General features: G+C 39.4%; 1 protein-coding gene across 7 annotated transcripts in view; it reads right to left on the bottom strand.

Moving 5' to 3' along the window:
* ARID1B (AT-rich interaction domain 1B) overlaps positions 1-25917 on the bottom strand; it is a 330667-nt gene that overhangs the window by 295914 nt on the left and 8836 nt on the right. For 6 of the 7 annotated variants that reach the window (XM_030499913.1, XM_030499915.1, XM_030499911.1 and 3 more), the window contains exon 2: positions 1377-1571. In XM_030499913.1, coding sequence (XP_030355773.1) covers positions 1377-1571 — 195 coding nt within the window. Of the gene's footprint in view, positions 1-1376; positions 1572-2294; positions 9481-25917 lie in introns of those variants that run through there. The other variant, XM_030499916.1, reaches the window with a different exon arrangement.

Genomic DNA, 25917 nt, shown 5'->3' on the forward strand with positions numbered 1-25917 from the left:
TGACGGGTAATTTACAATTATCAAGCAATTAGCAAATGCAGTGAAAATTCAACACCCCTCTCCACACAGTGCACAAGAACTCATTTGAAAATTAAAAATACGTTTTAATAACTTCATTTTGGCTACAGCCACACGGAGAAAAATAAAGCCTCCTTTTTTCAATTTCCCCTCCTTTTATGAGTGACAAAACGCTTTGCTGTCTGAATCCAGCAACCAAATATATTGACATTTCCAAACTAAACAACCTCTCCCTTATAAGTAAGTGTCTATTTAACAACAGAAAAGAATAAAAATTAAGACTGTTGATACTGGTACTATTCACTCAACTACTATATTGGACACTGTTGTTTAATTAACCGCCTGATTAATATCCTGTCCTGGTAGATGGGTGATAACAAGAATTAGCCAAACACCTATCTGCCAGGGAATGCAAGATTTTCTTATCTTCTCTGTATTTAACAACAAATGACATTAAAAAAGCTAATTGCAACTAGTCAGTTGCACAAATGTTCCTTCCCATTAATGATCAAGTTATTACTCTGTTGTGCTCACAAAAAAGTACAGAGCTCCCATTGCCTACACGCACATTCCTAACTTAAAAAACAAAATTAGTGAAACCTAAGTTCTTGATAACCTGAGTTTGTTCACACACACACACACCCGCTCCAGAAAACTACTGTATCTTCCTTAGTATACAGTATGAATGTTGGAATTGACCTCCTTTAAAAAGGCAGGAAAAAGGCAGGAAAGGTCACCATCCACAGTGAAATCCAAGTAGATAAAAGGAGATTCTTACATTTCTTTGTCCTCTGATACAAAATAAATAAATATCCTGACTCTAAAGAGTTGGTAAAGTGGAAAAAATAGGAAAAGCTACAGGCTCCTACTGAAAGGAGGAAAGAGGAACAAGACACAAAAAAACCCCACCATAACAACAAACAGCCGATATAAAGATATACCACTTCTGTACACACTGGACAACACTAGTCTTGCTGCACTGCTGCCAGCTCTAGCTTTTCATCTTACATTTAAAGGTATCTAAGTCAGAGAGAAAGATAATTTTAAAAACAAACAAAATATATACAAGGCTGAACAACATCAACTAGAAAAAAGAAAAACTGATGGCATTTGACATACTTCTCTCTCCCAAAAGTACCAGCAACAAACTAAACTCTTTTCTGACTATGGGGTTTCAGAACACATTCACACTGTCAACATAATAAATTTACTTTTAAAACAGCCCTTCACCCTCCTTCTGTGGGAGAAATACTTATTTCTGATTTCTTCTCCTTGCACCCCCTCTATTACCATAGTGTCAGAAGGGAAGAGAAGGAGAGGAGGGAAACCAAAGCAACGGAGAAAAATCCTCCACAAACCTGTTGCTGTGGATACTGCATTCCTCCCATGGCTGCCGCAGCCCGGCCCTGCATTCCCACGGGATAGCGCTGGGGGCCGGGAGGGCCGTAGGACTGCCCGGGGTAGGGGCTGCTCTGCTGCGCCTGAGAGTGGGGGTTATTGCCCATGCCGTACAACTGGGGTCTCTTCATGACCATTGGATCCATTGGGCTGCCCTGTTGTTAAACACAAGCAAAGAAACACTTTAAGGCGTGGAAAGAGAAAGGTCAGTATAGTCACGCTTACCGTGGGCAGACTCTATGTGTGTTTTCTCAATGCTTTATACACCAAATATTGACCTGACACACAAACAGGCAAAGTATCATACTCTGGTTCTTAAAGTAATTAGGTGAGGTTTTGAACAGCGAGTTTGGGACTTCCATTGCATTTTAAAAAAAATAAAATAATAATTTTGCACTCAAACTTACAGTTGTCTCTTACCTATGGAAAAAGCAGAAAAAATGCCCAATAAACTTAAGAAATAATTAAGTATGCTGTTACAAACCGATCAGCATCACTGACTTTAATGTTTAAACATAAAGAAAACTGTGTGTATCAAAAGAGACACAAGTAGTGGACAACCCATTCAACCTTGAGAAAACATCTGTTTTTTTACCTTGGGGGGAGGGGGGAAGGGGGGGGGAAGGAAAGCAGAGGAAAGAAAAGAAAACTTCCAAGAAGTGCAACGCATACAGAACACTGTATTTCAGTGCTTTCATATTGCTATCATGTGCATTAATAAGTTTCCAGATCAAAAGGCAAGTCATAACCCACATTTCACATGGAAGTTTATTCGCCTCCTTAATAGACCTCAGAAAATCCAAACAGCAGCCACTGATGGAGGGGGAGGGGAGCCAAGGGAGAGAAGTTTTATTTTTAGACTTTTTGGCAGCACTTACCAAGCACTGTAACAGTTTCAGGACAGGTGTCAACCATTGTGTGGTATTACTCTCATGTTTTATTACTGAGGACTAACTGAACCAGAAAAAAAAACCATACTTTGTCAAGCGCAGCACTGTATTGTTAATATGATACCCAGTTTTTAATTCCTGAGTGTCAGTTATATCCAGGGAAGAAAGGGGAGAAGGGGGAGCTTTTAAAAAAACAAACAACTATCACAATCTCATCTTCCTGAAGGAGACATATCCCACACCCCCTCCTCCTCCCAATAAAAAGATCTATTAATTCACCCAGCCAGCCCACACCCCCCCGCCAGGAGCAGGATTCTTTCCCGTAGCACATTTTGTACATGTTTTCCTACACCGTACTGTGACCAGTTTAATTTTAAAGCACCCTATGCAACACAGCCTCTACAAGTCCTTTCTAGCTATTAGATTCTGATGCAATACTTATTATGACAATGAATTACATTTCCTCCCTCCCATCCCCGTTTCTTCTCATTATTGCTGTTTGTACTAACAACACACTGCGGCTTTTTTTTACACACAAAGTATATGCTCTCCAAAGTAGTTGCTGCCTAACGAGCTATTGCATGTTGTTCTTACTCTTTCCCTCCTGCAAGTAAAGAACTCAAACCTTCCCACTTTTTTCGCTGTCTCTCCACACCCTTACCAACACTGATTTGCCAGGAAAGTCACCTAAGCCAAATAAAATATTCCAAACGTGGACACACTACATATGAGGAGGTAAAATGATAACCGCCTCCTCCTCACACAACACTTCCATTCACTTTGGAAGAGGACTGCCCTTTTTTGCCACCATAGCAAATTGCACATTCATTTCTAATTTTGGGTGAGTATTACTCAGCAATTTTCCCTTTATTATTTCGCTGCTCTGTGGCCAAATCAGAAGTTTCTATTTTTCCACCACTAAATGTCCCTGGCTAATTTACTATTTATATTTCATACTTTTCAAAATCAATGGTTCCCCAACCACTTCAGGCTACATGACCCGTAAAAATGCTCTCATTTTTCTTTTCTTTCTTTTTTTTTTTCTTTAGGCAATCATGCACTCTCACCACACTTTTAACTAAAAGCAACACAAACACAAAGGTTTAGCTGATGGACTAGAGATTCCTTTTTAGAGGGTCCCAAGGGACAACTTCAATTTCCTCCTATAGACCAAGATACTTCATCTATGTTTATTTCTGTGTTTTAATGTTAATTCTGTGCATCACCTGTCATATTTATCTTCCCAAATATAAATCCTTGTTCAAAGGAAGTCTTGACTTTCTTTCACAAGATTCTCGTGAAGCCAAACAGCACTGCCCATTGTCATCATCTTCCATTTCAGGGTATTATTTCCAGGTCTCAACTCCAGTAACATTTACTCAAGTTCGATTCTAACTAATTTTGAGGGTAGTATTTCCTGTTGCACATCCAGTACTTTAATTATAAACAATGCAGATAACTACACAGCTAAAACAGTCTGACACTTTCCATTATTAAGACTACTTTCAGGTGCATATAAACTTTGCCAAACTTCAAGCATTTAGGCTGAAATTTTCCAGGCCATATGTATGCCTGAGGCTGAAATTCTCTGGAAAATTCAGCAGAAACAGTTCAGCTATGTCCTCGAATGAGGTCACAGAAAAATACATCGTTTACGTTCTTACATAAAACACTTCAAAATACCTCTTGAATGCCACAGGGGCAGAGAATTTTAATTTGCCAGGGTGACATTGGATGTTTAGGCAGGCGACGTGAGAGCACCCGAATGTCACCAGGCCATGAGGAGCAGGGGAGGAAGAGCAGCACAGCGAAACTTCATGAGGGGAGTTACAAGGTGTACAGAGGCAGCCGCAAATTTGCCGGACAAAGAAAAGAGGGACAATGGGTTAAAAAAAGCATCAGAGGCAGAAGTGAGGCATGAAGAGTTGAAAGAAAGAGGAGGAAACAAGGTCAGGAGGTGACATGGATAGAGGCTGAAGAGTCTCTGTCCTCTGGACTAGTGACCTCCAAGCAGTGGAGGGTTTTTATTGTGTGTATTAGGAGAGTGAGCCTCACTGCCACTTTATCCTTCCTTCCCTTCTCCTCACCAGCCTGCTGTCCCCTGGCTTCTCCTTGTCCTCTCCAGGTCAGCTGCTCCTCTTCCCCTCAGGTGACATCCCTCCACTTCAGAGAGGTGGAGAGATAAAGAGCCTGAGACACTGATGTAAATCAAGTCACCAGAGGCTGTAAGTGACCCACACAACTCTGAAACCAAGGCGGCTGCGGTCACTGGGTACAGGCATACCCCAATCTTACCGTGGACACTCCAAGTCAGGCATCAGGATCAAGGACTGGAGATACCAAATATGAGAGGGCTAGACACAGAGCGGTAAACATCTCTAGGCAAACTACTGGGACAACCCAGGGAGACCCACTGTAGCTGTCAGTGGTGCCTATTCCCTCCTCCCTCCAAGGTCTTGGGGAAAGAACAAAACAGTAGAGTCCTCTGATCATCTTTACAGTTGGAGAAGACATCCAGTGAGGGAATACGTCTCATCCCATGCACTAGCCAGTCCCTATAGAGGGTGGCAATTCACCACTGATATTCCTTACTCCCTTTAGATTAGACCCCAACCATCTGTGCAGCGCAGCTAAAGGTGAAGACATCTACCAGAAACTCAGTGGCTGACAACATATTTCTGCAAGGCAAAACAAAACCAAATAGCTAGCTCTTCCCCTGGTTTAACAAATATTACCATTGCAGAAGTTAAGAGCAGTTGGAATTAAGTTTGCCCTTGCAATAGTAAATGAGTCTCCACAGATACAACCGTATCAGTCATCAAATACATAGTTATGCTTTTGTCCTGACAGGCAGTGGATGGGCCTGCTGTAGGGGATCAGCCAACAGCAGTGGAGTGAAGGAGCTGCTGTGTGCCAGAGGACTGAATACTTCACTTACCCTATGAGTAGTGAATGCAGCAGAAGATGGTTCTACCATTACGGTAGCTGTATGCTGCTCAGGTGGAACTGGAGTTTACCCCTGCATCTGCCACAGTTTTTCACTATAAAGTTTCACGATTTACTGATTTAATGCATCCCTCATTTCCTGACTTGAAATCATGGGATTTAAACTGCAGCTTATACTGTGTATCTACAACTGCAACTACTGTTGAATTTGATGAGAGATGTGCTTTGAAGGTGTTTCAGAAGCTCCATGTCTCAGAAAATTTAACCTACATCCATCATGAAGAGGCCACTCAAACTTCCTACAGCAATGAATGCCTCAGTTTCCCACCTGTAAAAAGGAAAAAAACCTCTTCACTTAAGAGAGTGATTTTAGAATTTAATATGACTGTGATCAATACCATCGAAAACTCTAAGAAAAGAACAAGTTTTGTTTTCAGAACAGCGTATGGTGAGAAAGACCTGGAGCCATACACAGCTGCTCATCAAGCACTGTGCCCCACACAGTGGAGGTAAAAATTTAATTAGAACTTTTTCCAACTTCAACACATGTACAGTTTATTCTTTTTGAACTTCATTTTTGTAACAAGAGTTTCTTTCACCCATGACATTTTGAAAAGTTAGGAGGAGTTGTTAGTTGCTAAATACATATTATAATCTTACTTGAAGGTTCCTTTAACATTTATTAAATTCAAGTATTTTCTTTTACATCAGCTCCAACAGTTTTCAAAGACAAGTTTTGAATGACAGGATGAGTATTAACCTCTTGATGATGTAGGGATCAACCACCAAACACTCCACATCTGCTCTCTAGCATTTACCGAAAACGACAGCATTGCTGTAACTTTATTACATTCTTCTAAAACATGAAGAATGTTTTAGAAGTGGGCATGTATGACCATGGATGGATGATGTGTGTATTCTCACATCCTCTATGCCTTTACTTAATTTTATTACACGCTGTACTGCAAAGTTTTAATTACTTTTAAAATTTTATTTTAGTGCCATTGCAGTCATCAATATCCATTTGTTTCCTTTCCCCTCCTCCTTTACAGAAGGGTCCAATTTTTCTCTAGTGCTATTTTACTCCCAATATACACATTACCCTTTACCAATTTAGCTAGTGTTTGCTCATGCTATTTTTTACTGCCATATTCTGCCAGGCAAGCCTGAATGAATTCTGCCTTTTGCTTCTGATTCTGCACCTCCTCTTCAACTTGCCACATTTCATTTAAACTTTGCATAGATCTGCAGTTCCTCAAAATACCTCAGTCTTGTTCCTTGCTTCAGTCCACAATAATATTATAATTTATAACCCCTTTATTATAGTGCTATCTTGTGTCAGTATTCGATTCATTTGCACATGTACTATCAGGCTTTGTAAGAACAGAGCATTTCATAAGAGTTCTTGCCTATTATGTGCCTTGTGAGCACATTCAAACACCCAACAGAAGGTTTGCTAATGATTTCAATAGGGCCAAGGTTTCATTCCTGGTCTTTAGACTGACAGCCTAACCATTAAGGCAGGACACAGAAAAGCCTACGCTGCCTACAAATAGTAACTGAGAACCTCTTTCTGTTACCTGCTCTTTTTTTCAATGTTTTGTGTAAAAGAACACTTAAAATTCGGCATTCCTGCCATAAGCAGAAGTGGAAAAATTAATATTCTACACCCACTTGTAAACTAAGTATCACCACCACTTCTGCTCTCCTCCTAGTCAAAACAAATAAATCACCTCACCCTGAAGTACCTGAGATTCAATTTTACATTTTCTAAAGTGAGAGAAAAAAACCCACTACCGTCTTCTCTCATCATTTAACCAGTGTTTTTCCAGGTACCTTGTCTCTGCTTGGATCTGACGCAGGGCGCGCACTGGAGTAACTTGAGCAGCAGTGTGACTAAGTTGTATCAGCTCCTCCTTTTAGGACATTACTGATGTTACATATGCATTATATATATATACTAGTAAGTTATTCATGAATGCTCCATTTCTAACACCAAAATCTTTATCTGAAAGACATTTATGAATATGAACACCACCAGTCACAGTCCCAAAATATGACTTTTCCATTTAAAGATGCTGCAAAGAACCCCACCACTGAAATCTTGAGGCAGGGAGGAGCGGAAGACACTTTATGAAGTTCACAGTGGGATTCAGATGTGATGGTAGAGCTCTTACACAAGGCAAACAGGGCAATTCACTACAAGACAAGAGTATTCACATGAGATATAACTACTCTTCAAGTGAAAGTGTGCTTTTTTTGTTTAAACAAAAAAGACTGAAATGGTTTGGCTGACAACAGCAAATGCTGCAATTTAAATGGACTATAAGCCACAGCGCATCCCAACAACTAATGCTACATCATTTGCGCCTATAACAAAACAACATGAACTCAACACTCTCAAGTAGGCTTGCCCTCAAACTCCTAGAGCTACTGAATACAATAACTCTTTGTTTATTCATTGATCTGCAGCCAAAGCTTCTGTCTCTGTATTTAAAAAAAAGCCTCTTCATTAATACCAAAGCCTTGAAACCTCATAATAAAGACAGCTGACAATCCATTACCGACATTCCAAGAAAGATGGGCATGGAGCTCTCAGCTCTAGGTCAGGCACCAAGTTACAAATTTATCGCTAGAGATAATCACAAGTATTCACTACAATACAATGACACAGCTGGCATGAGGACGCAACTGGGGAAAAGATAATCCATTCCTAGATAATGCCATCATTTGTATGAACATGTACAAGGACTCCTCAGCCAACGTCTTTACACGACAAAAGCGTGAGTTTCAAAACATAACAGTCGTTATGTGTGTTTTAAATATCCATTTAAGAAAAATGCAAATAACTATTAAAAAAGTATTAATGTACAGCATTAAATTCTGACTTAATATTAAAATCTGAGAGGTGACTGGCAAACATGCTTCCTGTTTTTTTCTAAATAGGAAGTCTACCATCTGTACCTTACTAAAATTTAAGTTAAAAAAAGTCAGTTGCACGAACACAACAAGCAATAAGCAAAAACAAAGAACCAAGTTCAACATAAGCCTATGATGAAGGCCAGTAAATGAAGAAGCATATAGTGGCGGAGATTTAACAATAACAGCAATTTTCCTTGTCTTAATGGCTCTGCACACTGTCTGATTTCAGCTGCAGGGAGACATCAGAAAGATAATGTCCCACTCAAAGCTAAGTAATTAAGAAGGGGAAAGAGAGAAAACCAAAGCTATGCCCCACCAAAAATCAACTGCTACTCCACTAGAACATTTACAAATAATTATACAAGCAAGTGTCTCTCCAGGGTTGGGGAGAAGGATGTATGTATGCATGCCTGTTTTCCAGTTTCCTTCTGGGTCCTCTTTAACACAGCCTGAAAACTGGAAGGTCAGTGAGTCAGCCATTCTCTAGTTATTATTTTGTAGATAAACCTAAATGACTACTGAAAGAACAAATCACAACAAACATAGCAAAGAAACCTGTTTTTAATGAAGTACACAAAACTAACCTCTTCAGTTGCCACTAGAAGTGCACGCAAAGGTTAAGACAACATCAAAAAGCAATTACACACATTTGTCACAGATGATGGCTAAAACAATCCTATGTTTCTAACAAGTTCACACAACTATACAGCTCGGAACTGCTGTCCTTCAAGTTGTCTTTGTCACTGCCAATTACCAACATACAGGTAATACTCTGATTGCTGTGAAGTCAATAGGAGGTGTAACACATCTGAACACTCAGCCTTCTTCAATAATCCACTTTACCAATTCCAAACTTCTTCAAGGAGTACTCAAGAATAATATTCCTCTCTTTATATTTGTTTTCTCTAACCTGGATACTCCATACAGCAGAAACCATCTTTCTTAGGCGTACAGAAGCTCTACTCTCCTACCAAAAGTGCTCCCCAGCAAGTTAACTGTAATTTCTAATGCAGCAGAATTTAGGGGTTCTTACAGATGTCTTCTAGCAAACTCATCTGCGACCATAGAACATCTCAATGATTCCAGTGCTTTTCCTACTTGCTGCCAGATCATGACCACGCTTTAGCTACTTCCATCCACAGTCCAGCATCTACCAGAAGCGTAGAGTGGTTTTGCACCAGTACAACAGCTTTGGCATTGGAGCACGTGAGACATGGGCACAGTGCTCAGTCTGCCATTTCTGCTACTGAAAAGGAACCTGTGGCAGGAGACCAAGGCAGATAGCGAGGGAAAACAGTATCTCAAAGTTCTCAGGCTAGATCTACCACAGGATGTCTCACAGCTCTACGGCCTCCTCAGAAGCCAACACGGAACAAGGAAGCCAACAATGACGCAACAAGGAAGAGAAAATCCATTCATAAACCCAGAAAACTAAGTTAAAGAAAGAAAAGCCCCACCCAGAATACCAGTTACTTCTATTTTGTCTGGCAATGAGGTTCTCAGCTTCCTAGACAAGTAAACACCCTCACTCACTGTGCATGGCTGCCATCTGGAACTCAAAAAAAAAAAATCCCTCACCTACTTTGTACAGCTCTTACACAAACACGGGGTTAGATGGACAGAAAAGGATGTACTAAAAATAGTGTCCGTCAGGCAAGGAGCAGAGAGCAGCCTCAAACGGAACGAGGAGAGCTCTGCAGGAAGGCTCCCTGCAGAGAAGTACTGGAGTAGGAGGGAAAAATGTAGAAAGTCCTGAAAACTAGTAAGGGACAGAAGCGGGGTGGGGAGAAAATAAATGAAAGATATTCTACATCCACGTCAAATTTAAAGAAAAAATCTTCCTAAACCTAATAAATATTCAAGTAGATCTGAATACATTTTCTCAGTTACTTGGCTTCATTAGCAAAAATAAAAGTTAGAGGTATTTAATAGCTGGAAAGAGCACTAGCTGAGGAAGTGGCATTATGGACACCGGGGAGAACAGTGTACCCACAAAAAGGTATAACCAATCACATCTAGGTCACAAGCCAAAATTACATACAGTTAGCTTCAGATTTTTTCCACTCCAAGTGTTATATATAGTTCTATATTAACACACACACACACACACACACAAAAAGATATGCTGGTCATATATCCTCAGCATTTATTGCAAATTATTAATCAAGTCCCACCTGAAACAATTTGTTAAATTGATTTTAATCACTGGGCCTCTCATGTGAAGCTTTGTATAATCAGCATTTCATTTACAAAATTAATTGCCTGATTGATTCTCAAGAGGCAGTAGCTGTCATTACACTGCTGTCATAACTTTTGAGTAGGGGTGTCACAACACTGAATTCTGACAGTATGAAGAGCACTGCTATTTAAAAATTGAGGGCGGGGAGGTAGGGGGGAAACAAATACAGTGATTTCACAGAATTGCTCTTTAGTCCGACAGAATGTTAAAACCATTTCCCAGCCGCTCCAGCCAGCCTCCCCGTTTCCCATTCACTGAATAATGCGCTACTCAGCTATTCAGCCTCTTTTCTTAGAGGCAGGTTCATTTAATTCAATTTTATCATAGTTGTGGTTGCATAAAATGAGTTTGTTGTTGAATATACAAAAGATTTAATCACAGGTCGCTCTTAAGGTTATTTGTAGAGCAGAGTTTGACTTTCAAACACGTAGAACTTTTTTTCCATATCCACAACCTTCTGGAAAGCTGTTTTCAAATTGGTTTTTTGTTGTTTATTTTTAAACAGAGCAAACCAAACCATAACTTTACAGAACTTATCTAGGTGCTCCTTTAGAAAGCTTTTTTCCTCCCCCAGTATTTTAAGCTATGTATAAGCCTCAAAGCCCTGCTAGAGCTGGAAGCAAAGCTCCCATACTTGCTGTAGCTTCTTCTATACCCCATCACCACTACATTCTTGGAAAAGACCAGCGCTCCAGCAAGGCAGTGCAGGCCAGCAGTTAGGGCACCAAGTCATAAGACAGGGCTTCTATTCCTGGCTCAGCAGCTGACCTGCTATGCAAACATGAGCACAACACTTCACCTTTCTGTGACGGGGTTTTCACTCTCCTAATAACAAGTATTATATGCACTCTTAACAAGGAAGAAGATGTGAAGACTTTGGGGAGACCTGATGTCAGTTATGATTAACGAGGAACAGGACAAGGAGTCAGAAATGAGTAAGCTAAGGGCGAATAAAAAAAAAAACCCTCTGGAAGGTTTTTAAAATCAGAACGTTGTTACAGCATCATAGGCTGTAACAAGGTACTCTGAACTTTCAGAAACCTACCTTCAAATGGAAAAAGGTGTCTGGAAACAGTGGAAAAGAAAGAAAAAAAAGACAAAAAATCCCCACCTTAAATTTCTGCTAGAACACTTGGAACAGTATTAATAGCTTTGAGAAAATGACCTATTTCTAAGAAGTCCAAAAATAAGCCCCTCAACTTCTCAAATTCAACCTTATGCACTAGATTTCATCAAGTACTCCCGAATGAAACATATTTAAAATTTCTAGGCCATGCTCTGAGATTACACTATTACAAAAAAAGCAAATGTCAACTCTTCAAAAACTGAGTTATACCCACTGCTGGCATTTGTAATGGACCTCATCAGAATGCAATTCCAGAATAAATCAAGAGCCCAGATGACACTAGAATCTAGCAGATACTCTTAAGAAACACAGCCCCTTTTCCTTTACAAACCCCAGCTCTTACCCTCATCCCTGACTGCTGATTATATCCTTTTGATATATCAAAGATTTTTTCCACTCCTTTCTGCAAAGTGCCGTGTCACCCTCTTGCAGGGTGCACAGCGTAAGTTGCTTTGGTGAAGACTCTAATGTAATTTTGTCTCTTTTTGCAGCTGTTGAAGTTCATGATGAATAAAATCGGGAAGAAAAACGCCAAAAAACCAATAAAAAAATCCCACACCACACACACAAGAACAAACAAAAAACAATCACCACACTTACAGAATAGATAGGATACAGGCATAAAAGGATAACAAAATGGAAAGCTCCACCAGGAGCAACAAAAGCAGTTAGTTTTCTTTCTTTTTCGTAGCATACCATGAGATGGCAACTAAGGAAAGTTCAGAAAGTTCTGCCCACACTGAGAAATGGTTGCCAAAGAGTTTTATGAGTTATATTCTACTGCCACACCAGGAAGAGGAGCAGCTCAGGAAAAAGAGACAAATCAGTCACGCTACTCACACCAACTGATAGCAGAGTGGGACATTAAAAAGAAGTGTAAAGCACTGTATTTCTGTATTTTCTTTTGGTTTCCAGCCTCACAGCAGGTAGCATACTCACTAATCTAGTATTTCTTCTTTTCCACACTTTTTTTTAATTAGGTAAGAAATGGCCTTAATTAAATAAGAAAACAGGGAAAAGCCCCTAACTAGAGACAATATATGCAAAATTCCTAAAGGATATACTCAGGATCAGGATTAATAGGAAGGCAAACTCATCTCTATAACAGAAGCCTTGTCACTTCTTCAACTGCCAAGAAACTGCTTCTCTTGTAACATATTCTCTACATTAAAACTGTTCCTGTAAAGACTGAAAAATCTTGGTTGTAAATAGTGCAAAATATTAATAGTTACCTGGAAACTAACTGGTTCACCTTTTTTTACAATCGTTCCGTAACAGCCTCTGTATCCTGTTCATTGAACATCATAAAAATCCACTGTCCCAGTTAGAGACATACCAGCAGCATCAGCTCAGTCCAAAGGTCAACTAGAAACAGACAATCAATCTGGGGCTAGACACTCACGTTGTGGAGCTGGAGCAACATAATTTTGGCGAGTACTTGCCTATGATTATTTTGCATTTATAATGATCTTCCTCATCAACACAGACACTGTCAGAAGCATGGAACTAACTTTCTTGAAAGGAGAAAAACAAATAAAAATTCACCAGCAGCAGCAGGTGATTTGAAGCATTAGTAAATGGCTTTTTTCAGTAGTTAAGATTAAAATCCATCACCAGAACAAACTACAGTCATGAGTGGAAATCTTCATTACTGATTGAAAACATTTAATAGTTAAGTAATAAATTAGAAAAAACAGTAGACTGAAGGTCGAAGACCCTGTATTACTTGAGAGAACAATGTGATTGGAAACCATGAATTCACACACATGCCTACATTCACACCAGCTCTTTTGTATAATGTAACTGATTCCCAAGTATCGTTTTACAATTCTGATTAGGACTTACAAAAATCTTGTTTATTAAATTGCTTTCTTTAGGCATGCATAGCTGCTAATTTGTTTCCAACTAAATCATGTATCATCTGAAAAAGATTACATTGCAACAGCAAAACAACACTCCTGGGATTATGCTTTGTCTGGATTTTAGAATTAAAAGGACAAATATTACAGGAGTTGTAAATTTCCCTGTAAAGGTGGTGGTGGCAAGAACATCCTGCAACAGAGTAATTCCAGAACTATAATGCACATAGCAGCCATAGTAGGAGGCACACATAGCAAGTCAAAAACTCAAAGTATTAAGGGATCTGTTCAGATTAAACTTTAATTTCTACAAGAAAAAATGCTCTTTAGATCAACATACATGCAATTATAGAAACATATTTGTAAGCAAAATCAGTAATGGTAGAAAAAATCTAAAAGCTCCACTGGTTAAAAAAGATTATCAGCTCTAATACCCACAGGTTTTAAACAAACTTAAAAATTCATAGGGATTTGGGAATGACTCCCAAAGAAATCTAAGGAACAGACCTCCAAAACCGTATCTGGATATAAATACACATTTCGCTATGGTTTACTCAGGAAAAAACTCTGACCTGGGTTAAAACCAAGTCAAATTCTGGTTTAACCCTAGTTCTTTCATCTACTTCTCACTCAAAATCAGCAAAAGTTGCTAAGTTCACTGTTCTTTTCACAATCACTACCAAAGGGACAAATTCTTCCACAAACGTTAGCAGACTATGAAACATCCTAGAGCATCTCAGCACAAAGAAACACATGCATGTAACACATGCACATGGATAAGTGCACAAATAGGGAAGTAGGATTAATCATGGGTTTGAACACCTCTGCAACATATTATCCTGGATGTTCAGAATTAATTGCCTGGTTTTATTATAGCTACTATCCAGAACTTTCAGCTTCTATACAATGGCGGCATGTGCTTTCAATATACAACCATGATTTTCTTCTAATAGCACACCATTTAAAATTAAATTAAAAATCGACATATGAGACATATCTAGTCTGAGAAATATGAAAGCAAGAAAGCCAATCCACTTCAGTATTTCTTATCCCAAAACCATCATTTAACGGGAAACCTGACTGCCATATTCATAGAATTTCCTCCCCTCTCCCACAGCAGAAACCATTATTTTCAAATTCTGTCTGCCTGAAAACTCTTGGCTTCTTTCCACTTCTATGCCCACCTCTTATTTCCCAGTCCTTAAGAGAGCCCTCATCAGTCATCATGTGAAAATAGCAACACAGCTTTCCCAAAAACACTTCAAAAAACCTCATTTATTAGAGACAATATTCAGAATTAATGATCCCCCTTTGGGCGGAACACAAAATACAGTATTCCCAACTTCCTAAAATTACCAAATCTAAAACAGAATTAAAATTAACAATCAGATTAAATGGTAAGAAAGAGAAGGAAATTACTGCTTTCATAAAACACACTGAAGCAGTACAGGTATAGGGAATCTTTCCTGTATGTCCAAGTAAGCTATTTCTGAGGGCAACAGCAATTTGAGTATATTTACACCTAGTCTTTCTCCTTTCTCCAAGGCTGCAACTTACAGCAGCCTCTTCCCGCAGCTGATCAGGTCTGAAAACAGTTCATTCTGTCAAAACCATTTGGTGCTAAATGACCTCTTCTGACTAGGCCAAAGACAGATGTTTCTCGGCTGATACAACTAGAAGGCAAATAGAGCAAACAAGCCCAAAGGCTCATTTTAGCAACAGAGTATCTGCAATTCCAGTTTTAGGTATTGTTCAATTTAGAAAGACGTTATTCATCTGACACTCATTTGCAAACTTCAATTTAGGATTAAAGAGCTGCAGATACCATGTGTAAAATTCTGAGATGTACATTCTATTTATTCTTCAAAGAGAAAAGCTCTTTTCTTAAAGCCACATTATTCACTTCATACCTAACCTGGCATTTCAGCTAAACCCAGCTCTTCTGCCAAACTACTATGATTTCTTGAATGTATTCTTCCCCTTCTCCCTTTACACTCCTACCCGTAGTTTTTTTTTTGCTCAGCTCTTTCACACAAAAAGAAACTGAATAAAAAAAAGGAAAACTGAAACTGATTATACACCAAAAATACTGTCAAGTACGAAAAGGAAATGCTACACATTTTTAAACTAAACTGCTCAATGCCCAAGAAGATGAGACACTGGTTACAAAGCTAACACAGAAAAAGAATCGTTTCAGGAAGAAATACACCTGAACAACAGACAACCAGATAAAATTAGAAATTGGCATTACACTCAGAACCACACAAACATCATTAGACTATTTCAACAGAAAACATTACATTTCCAAAAACCAGAAACAACTCAAGATACTTGAAATAATCCTGGATGAATCCACATATCCTCTCACACCAATTTTATGCCAAGTTCAGCTTGCACAAAGCTTTGGGAGGGCAGGGGGAAGCATATGTATAAATAATTCCTTTTTGCTCAGTCTGTTACTACTACAGGATAGAGCAATATCTGTCATGAATGGTTCAGGCCTGTGCTACCCTGTCTCAGAGCAGAGGGATAGATTAAATGACCTCCTGATGTCCCTTCCAGTCTTGCTTTTCTATGATTTGGAGGTTATTACATCACCTCTGTTTTATTTTAAGGCTTCTGTTTCTGCAATTTGCTTTTCATTTGAAGTCATAATCCTCAATTTCTAACACAATGAGACAATGTGGACATTATAACACTACATGTGTACTAGAAATATTGACAAAAGAAAATTAAGAGGACAAAAAAGTATGTTTTCAAACCAGACACTTCTTAAGTAAAAAAGATACAAAAGAAAAACCATTTATAAGGAATTTGTGTTGATATTTGCAGAAACTGCTAAAATACTGTAAAGAAGTGTTTACATATTCCTGTTCTGGGGGGGAGGTGTGAAGGTAAGAACGAGACATGCTGCATTTTAAGCAACAGAGAGAACCAGAGGAGACGGCCAACTTAAAGCAACATCCACGTAAACACCTCTCTAGGTACCCACTTCTGACTGAACAAGGCAAGAGAAAGCACCCCTACCAAATATATCTTCTAAACATCACCCTTCCTCTGACTACATCACATACTAGAAGAACACCTGCATCCTCTCCTCTCTGTGCATCCAGTCTGAGTTGCTCCTTGTACAACGTGTGCCTAGCAAGTCAGTTATGGTCCTGTCTCAAGATGAAGATCAATAAATTTCAGCAATTCTCCAAACAATTAACATTTTTTGAAGATTTTTTTTCCCCCCAACTTCATCAAGGAAGCTTCTTTCTGTGATCCATAGAGATACATGCAATTACAGTCACAGCACAAAAAAAACCTCGAGGAATAATGAGAAACAGGAGACAAAAAGCATCCAACACAGAATTCATTAGACAGCCACAGACTATTCCACCTGTTGCGTTGTACACTGGATACTTGTAAAACCACAGAGGGGGGAAATAAAAATGGAGATATATCCAAGCAGCTATGAACATGAATTTTGATCCCTTTTTACATCCTATTGTTATCCACAACCCAGGAAGCTCTTAATTGGCCTAAGTAATCGGCTTAAATACCCAACTCCCATTATAAAAATATACTGTGAAAATGCTTAGACACTTATCACAACCAAGAAATTCTTAACTAAAGTTCAAAGCTGAAAAGGCACTAGGGACTTGTCTACACTGAAGGAAAAAAAAATGCATAATTATACCAATATAACTAGCTCAGTGTGGAAACTTGCTCCAGTATAAGAGTACCCTTTCCTATTTAAGCTTACGTGCTTTGGAAGCAGAGTAAGATAAACCATGTAAACTCTTATTCTGGTATAAGAGTGTCTCCATAGGGAGTTATATTGGTATAATTATAGCATATAATTATAGCACATAGTTGTACCGTTAAATTTCCTTGTGCAGACAAGCACTAGTTGCCCAGTCCACATATATTTTCTAGCAAAACAAATGGTTATCAAATTCCAATAGAGGCACATAAAATACTTAGCTTTTATTTTTGTTTGATGAACCTTCTTCATTTTAAAGTGATGAATTACTTCAATTAATCTTCCTTGAAAACGCTTTTCTCTTCGTTATCCTACATGGTAATAGATTATTCTTCTGGTGCAGGGATCATAAACTAACACTTTAAAAACGACTGCAATATCTCCCACACTGATTTAGGTTCTCATCATATTAAGCAAGTGGTGAGAAATCAGGTACAAGGAAGGAATAAGGAAGGTGCTGTTTACACATCTGACTGTTAGACTCACGCCTTTTATAGTACATCTCCAGCTACTTTAAACAGTCAAGTGCTTCAATAATTTAGTCTCTATCCTTCTGACAATTTCACTCTCACCTCATTTGCTATAGAAGTTAAAACATCTCGGCCAACCTTGAGGAAGCCAGACTTCCTCCTCGTCCCTCGTACACAATGGGGGGCAAAAAGTACATCTAAAAACGATACCACTAGTTGAACTTCAAAATGTAAGAGAACCATAGAAGATAAACAAACCATAAAACTACAAAAAAGTCTTCAGAATCTTTTGAAAACATGCAACTTTTTAGAGGATACCGAGCTCAGAAACCCAAGGGTAAACCAAATAAATTGTCACTGTTTGTGAGAAAGATCCCTTACAAAACAAAGGGAGCAAACAGAAACAGTGGTTACACCGGGCTCCAAAAAGCGGAAAGCACTGACTCCCTGCCACAAAGATGTCAGCTAAATTATTAACAGCAACAATGTTTCAGTTTGGGCATTTTAAACACTCCACTAAGAAAGGTTAAGTGACCCTAGAGAGAATTAAGGATTACCGTAACCATTTTGCAGGACACACAGGTAAATCTCTTTTGCAAACCACGTTTTTTTCCTCTTCAATAATTCTGTAAAAAATTGCATTGCCACAAAGGGCTCTTCGCAGGACAGGCATCCCCATGTTTTCTTTTGTACTTCCGAATGGTTTCATCCATGGGCATTACACTGGGTTTTGTTGCTTTGTTTTGGAACATATCCGTAGCACTCCAAACACACCTTGTCTGCTCCCACAGACACCAGCTCCCTCGAGCTGCCCCCTTCCTTCCTCCCCATGCCCAGCACAGCCCCTTAGCCCTGCGAAAGCATTCACTGCATTCACTGCCCTACTTGATGCCCACAGACAGACCGACCCCTTGGAGTGACAGGCAGGAGGGCTGACAAGCAGCAGGGAGCACCAATGCTGGGCATGAAGGACCACCACCATGGCAGCTCCTTCCCAGAGGTGCCCACTTCACCGCAGTTGAAGTGCCAGCAATGGGCAAAGAGTTTTCAATGGACTGAAGCAGCATCTACACAACAAAATTGCTGCCCTGTTTCCAAACTAAGAGATCACATCTCCGTATGGAAATTGTGTACCTAAGCATTAAGTTCAACTGATCTGGAAACTCATCCTGGTGTTTTCAAATTTGCCAGTATGCCTCATGCCTGCAAAGATGCTTGGAAAGAAACATGCAAAAATTTAACATATCAAAAGAAAAGCAACAGCAGGACAAACTCTGAATGGGTATTATAAAAAAGGACAACAAAAAAAAGAAATGTATCAAGCTTAACAGGAAATAGGTATTAAAACCATTAGTTCTAATAGGTTAGCAAGATAAGGAGAGGACGGTTAGCCCAGAACTCCAACAGAAGTCTGGAGTCATTTGCCTATATGATTTGAAAACACTATAAATAGTGGAAGAAATTAATTTCACCTTGCCCTTTGACATTGACACCTGAGCTTATCGGCTTAGACTTTCTTTGGAGTGAAGGGAAAAAACATGTAACTTTAGGAGCATGATTCATTAGACCTGCATTACATGTCTACTTTAGGATGAGATGATTCACACCAAGAAATGACTATTTCTTTACATCAAGGAGACACAAAAAGATCAGGTATAAATGCCTACAATACATATGGTTAGATGAGTCCCACCCTTGAAATCCAGTATTTGAAAGCTACTGAAGGCTTATTTAGCCACTGCAATCGGTACATTCTGTATAATTATCATCTTGGTGAGAAAAAAATAAATCTCTCTTACACTCTGGGTCAGCTTCCTTCCTTTTTAAGGGGAGGATAACAATGATTCCCTGCTCTACAGAAACACTGAGAAATTAAATATCTGTCATTACTTGCAGAGTGATTTTACACTCAAGATACAGTCTCATGATGAGTTTACGCTGATAACAGGCCTGTACCACCACCAGAAAGGGACTGTCCTGCCCTGACCCTCATGCTCGGCTGAACCTGCAAGGCTCTCCCTTGCCTTACCTCTGTGCTGGAAAGGCTATGCTGCAAGTATCAGCTCAATGACCTGGCTGAAAGCTATAACCATTCACAGGTTTTGTTTGGCAGGATTAGTTTTCAGGCAAATCAGCGAACTGATGCGACTCACCTTAGGACACAAGGGAAGCAGCAGGGAGCTGATAAAAGGGTGGGACTGGTCTTTTCAGCAGAGGTGAAGTCTTAGATCAGCTTCAGATGGTCCTTACACTCACCCTTTGGTGTAAGATCTTTTAGTAACACAGAACTTGAGAAAAGAATGCCCAAGGAGCATAACAAAAGGCTACAGAAAAATGCAGAGGTAAACAAATTAGGTTTTTCAAGTTTTCTTCAGTTTCCCTCAAAGAAATTCTGGCTTGGTATCTACACAAAAGGCACATGTGCATTTAGTTTAGCGCATTTTCCTATACATTTATGTGTTATAACCCTTCTCCTGCCAATCTGCTCTTTGTTTCAGCCCCTGATCCTCAAAAGCCAAGAATAAAAAGCTGCCTTTCCGAGGAATACCCACTTGGATCTTCTGATAAATGTCTGAAGAATGAGCTCAAAAAAAAAAAAAAAAAAAAAAAAAAAAGAAAAAAAAAATCCTCCCTTCTTATTCCCAAGCATTAATCTAAAAACACCAAAACATGTTACTGAATGCTCAGTATTAGATGAGTATCTTCTTTATTTTATTTTTTTGGGGGGGGGGAGGGGAGGAGGGAGGGAGAAGTGAGGGGGGAAAGCCCTCAATAACTAAAAAGAGTCATATTCATCATCTCCTTGAGTCTACAAGAGGATATACAGACCCACTTCTGAAGCGGAAAAGCTATGTTTCTATCTATTCTGGCACCCTGGCTGAGATAACTTGCTTGAATAAAACAGACAACCACATGTGAGTTACAGGACTTAAGAAAGCAAAAATGTCATCAGAAACCTTAATTATTTGAACCTTCTGTCATGATGCCATGACCAGCTGCAGCCTTTAACAAAAAGCACCTACTTTCTTCCTCCATCTCTTCAAGAAGACATCAACCCCAAGCAAAGAAAAAATTTAAACTGAATGTTAAAAGCCAGAGCAGGGAGAGGGGACAAACAGGGTAAGTCAGACTCAGCTTTTTCAAACCTAAAAGACAAGTAACTATCACAGCTACATGTGTGAGATTTATTTTTTTTTTAGGGAACAAGATTGTTGCAAATAAACATCTATGTCTTCCTAGAGGCAAACCAACAGAATTTGGAGACTACCATGCAAGAAGAAATTGGCCTTTGTTCTTCTTCAAATTCATACGGTATTTTCCTAGAACAATGGAACCTTAACTAACTTTTTAAACAGGCTTCATTCACCATCTTAACTAGCTACATCCCCCCCCCAAACAAAATATGACACAGTGGAATAACCACCAACCATCACTGGCAGCTTGCTTCTCTCTAGAGAAAATTAAAAGGAGATCTATGAAATGAAATATCAGGTACTATAAAATTGCATAGACTGCATCTAGCACATCACATTCATTACTTAATACAGATGATTACACTCGAAGTGTTTCTTCTCAGTTCCCATCTTTTCTACTCTTTCCACATACACAGCAACTCCATACTTCAATTTCCATGCTGACATCTTTTCAAACATCTTTTGAGCAAATACAGAAAAAGAGATTTTTAACTACAGCTGCCATGCCAGGTAAAAAGTAAAGAAACTGTGTGTGTCAACATTTACATTCCAGCTTGGTTTTGTGTCCTTAGTTTCCCTCTTTTCTCTTTTCTCTGCTATTACTTAGAGGAACCTAAAAAAAATAGGGCACTAACAGGCACAGATAACTACTTGTGTGATTCCTCCTATAACAATGCCAAATCTCACCAGGGTTTGTGGCTTGCCTGGTCGGGTTTTTGATGGCCTTTTTTTTTTTAATGCAACTTGACCCCGGGTCACTAGAAGAGCCTACACAGGAAGCTGACTGGCAAAGGAACTTTCCCTGCTGTCACTCCTGCCCTGACAACTTTTGTGCACAGATTCCTTGGTGGACAGAAAGGAGCAAAGCCAAGTCAAAGGGAGGGACTGGTACCACAGCCACTCAAAAGCTATTTTCTCCCTGGATATATGATCATACTACTTACTCTCCAACAACTATAAAATGGCAGAAGAGAAGAGAATGGTTTTCCCATCACTGCAATGATTTGGAAAGAGAGAAAAAGAGGAATTTGGAAGAATTTAAGATAAAAAGAAGTATCACAAAACAAAGGAGAAAAAAAAATTACATTTGGATAAAAAAAGTAAGTAAAAAAGTAGTAAAATGAATAATCCACAAATAAATCTCTAACTCCCTGCAGAAGAAAACGTAGAGGAAGAGCCTTGAGCAGCCATATCCCACAACAGAGCTGACACACGAAAGTGTTAGCAGCTCCAGAAAACATAGTGGGTTCCACTACTCTTCTACCCACCACTCTGCCGACTACACTATAGCAAAATAATACTCAGCCCCCCGCCCACAATAACAAAGCATGTTATTCTTATTGCTATTAAAATGCACTGTGAAGAACTCAAAGGAGGAATGGGGGGCTATGCAACATCTTCCTGGGGCAGGTGATCCCTCTGCACTGCTTGTTCACAAGGTGCTGCATTTGGCAAGTTCCTCATGAACAACCAAATCCCTAACTAGTATCCCAATGTATGAGACAACAAGCCCATGTACCTATATCTAATACTTTTTGAGAGTCTCAATTCATCCAGAAAACATTCTGACTGTCACCAGCATTCACACATAAAACTCTTGACAGTACAGGCTGCAGTAGCCCTCAGATCCCAAATTAATTCTTGGATAAATCTTTTTCTTTATTTTTAAATGCTGGCAACCATGCTGACACACTGAGTACTTCAAGAAGACTGTTCTAAAATGCAAGTCAGTTTGCTTCGGATGCTGCCCCATCAGCCCCTCCTCTTTAAAGGAAGAGCTCAATTAAGTTGGGAATTGTTCCTCTGAATGATTTTAAATGCCTTTTTTTAGTTGCGGTTGGATCTCAGTTAGTGTAATTGCTATTTATATCAAAACATTAAAAGGTCTGGTTATGGGGTTTATTAGAAAAGCAAAATGTGTTTTTAATGCTTAAAAAAAAAAAAACCAAACCCACAACAAAATACTTTGTAGCACTATTTTCCCTTGTATTTGCATACCACACATTCAACAACAAAAAGAGTATTCTATAGAAAGTTAAAAATCCCCAAAACGTCACCAAAGCAGTAGCTCCAACAGTTTATTAGCAGGAAAAACACTTTCGTGATAGTCCCCCCAACCTGGCACAAGTGATGCACATTAGCTTCAGGATTTAAAAGAAAGAAAATATATAAACCAAAATATAACATACAAGACAAACAAATAGAGTATCTCTTTATTAGCAAAAACTACAAAATTAAATGTAAACCGAGCATCACCTAAAGAAAACCACTAGCAACACTCCACATAACGTTTTGAAGACGTGAAGGCAGAGAGTCACACGGGAGAAAACCTCCTCTGAAAGGCAGCTCAGTGGCACACAGTGAAGAACTATCGCTTGAAATAAACAAGGATATTCCCCAATCTTCTCTTTTCCACTGGCACCTCCCGCAGCAGCCCACCTCCAGGCCCATACTCCCAGTCCCTCCCGCATGCCACTGCAGTCCCATTTCCTTGTATTACCTTTGCCCAGGTCAGGGATGAATGGATGTCAAATTCCCCAAGGAATAAAAAGAAGCGGGGGGGGGGGGGGGGGAGGGGGGGGGGAAGGGAAAAAACCCCACAGCACCACCCCCCCCCCTTTCTTCCTGAGGCAGCAAGTTTCAATTGCGGGAGCACATGGCTAATCTCCATATGTGAAGGTCAGGGCACTCCAGCCGGGGAGGTGAAGAATGGAGCAGCTCACGTAAGGGGCCGCCTCGCACACCCTGGCCTGCTGCCCGACAAGCGAGATTGTTGAAAAGCAATAGATAGCTTCTGGCAGAGGCAAGGGGAAAAATATTTTGATCATGTGACTCTATACAAGCTAACTAGTTTGCTTCATGTGTGAAACTTTTACAGACGCTACAAATACCACGTTTGTAACCGGCCCCAGAACGCAGCCCGCTCCCTCCCCTCCCCGAGGAAGCCTCCATCGCCAGTTCAGCCTTCCTGCACGCTGCAAATTCCTCAATCAAGCAAAACTCCGGTTTAAAACAAATTACCCAAAACGGAACACAACCAGCTAACAGCTATCTATATATTACTGGCACTTCTCACAACCACTAAACACAGGGCACCATGAAGTCACTGCCTCGCAGAAGTCTACTTTTCTGTTTATAGGAAGGAAGTGCTGTCAAATGTAAGTAAAACTGCCAAGTAAAATTATTTTGCTATTGCTGGTACACAGCTAAAGCAGCCTCCTACGTACCTACCTGTATTCTTCCAGAAATATTTCTTTAAATAGCCTCTATCTATGACCATCTGTAAATATCTTAAAACTACAACAGCTCTAAAGAACACACTCATTTTTCTTGACTTGGGAATTTCAAGCAACAGTAAATTAAAGGAAAAAAATAAATCACAAAAGCACAATTATTTTCCATAAATCATGCCTGAAAGTAAGACATCAATACTACCATCTCATATAAACAGAACATCCAAAATATTCACAACATAAATTGCTACACAAGAAAAAAAAAATACAGAACTCCATACATTCCACCCAAATCAAAGGCTGCAAATAAACCAGCATATTCCTTTCATGCTGTCAAAACAAACCTCCTTATCTTTATTTTTAACTTTAAAAGAATAAAATTTAAGAACGACAAATCCTGTCCTTGTGTTTTCAAAAGAAATTTTCAGAGCTGATGTTTCAGTACCTTGCTTAAAACAAGTAAGCCTGACAAGCTAACTAAATAACATGATCAGTGTTGGGAACACCTCATATCAGATCCCATCCAAACAGAGAGGAAGGTACAGTGCAGACTGGATACCTTCACAAGTAACAAGCATTTAGGCTGCCTATTTATTCTGGATGACACTGTAATTAATTAGTTGAGTTTGATGTGTAGTTTTAAATAAGAGAAATATTATCCTTACTTTAACAAAGAGAAGCTGAGGTATCCAACAATGAAACTAGCAACCTTTAGATGATGCAGTCAGCAGACAGCTATCCAGAATTCCTGCACCAATCCCTGACTAATACCATTTTCCTGAAGTCACATAATTTACTTACCATGGCTGAATTCACTGCTTGTGTAAAGAAGGTACTATTCCACTTCAATCAATCTGTGAATTAAGCCATGTCCACGCTGGGAATGGCACACATGACTATAATTACGTTTTAAAACAGGATCTCTCCTTTTGGGATTTTCTGAACCAATTTTCTTTTTTCAGTCAAACAAACAGAAAACAACCATGCTCAAACTTCAGACCCTTCTGTGAAAGCCAGCTGTAACAGGGACTGTGCTACAGTCAGACAGCCCTCTCTTTCCTGCATAACACAGATCACTTTCCGCTTTTAAAACACGACCAAAACATGTTGTGGAACTATCTACCTTGTGGAAAATTCAGCAAGTTACCTCTGCTTTAACAGCCATACCTGTAAACCCCTCGGGAGAGCCTCCTTATAAAGCCTTATATTGCCAGTGCAGATAGACTATCACCCCAATGGTAAACTCAATACAAAGGGGTTTGCCACAACAGCTATTAGTCAACGATGCAATTAATTCCCTGAACCTAACTATGCAGCTACAACAACAAAAGTTCACAGTGGACCTGGCCACATGGTCTTTAAAAGGCAAATAAGTTGATTCAGTAACTCTACAGAATCAAAACCATTTTGTAACTAATACAGGTGAAAAAAAAAATCACTAACATCCAACAGAAACCTCTGCTACCGAAGATTTATTTTTTGAGTAAGTAGATACCTAAAGTATCAAACAAAGCTCTCAAGGAAAAAACACACACATGTAACAGTTTAAAGTAGAAGCTTACAAGACCCTATTAGTAACAGAAGTAACATTATCCCCTAAAAAAAAAAAAAAGAGGGGGGGATGGGGGGAAGAGTTCTGCAGTAAGAGTTTTCCCCATTTTCATGATCGTTGTTTTTTAGCAAACAGGCTAAGAAAATAAGTAACAGACAAAAATCCCACATCCATCTAACTTATACAAACCAAACAACGAACCAACAGAGAAAAGATTAGCAGAAAATTCCTTCCCCACCCCCGATGGTCAGAAAGAGACTGGGGGGGGGTGGCAGGAAGAGATCAGCAACACAGCCCTACAGCTGGAGGTGTCAGAGGG

The sequence above is a fragment of the Strigops habroptila genome, chromosome 10 (genome assembly GCF_004027225.2).
Source record: "Strigops habroptila isolate Jane chromosome 10, bStrHab1.2.pri, whole genome shotgun sequence".
In the NCBI taxonomy this organism is placed as follows: Eukaryota; Metazoa; Chordata; class Aves; order Psittaciformes; family Psittacidae; genus Strigops; species Strigops habroptila.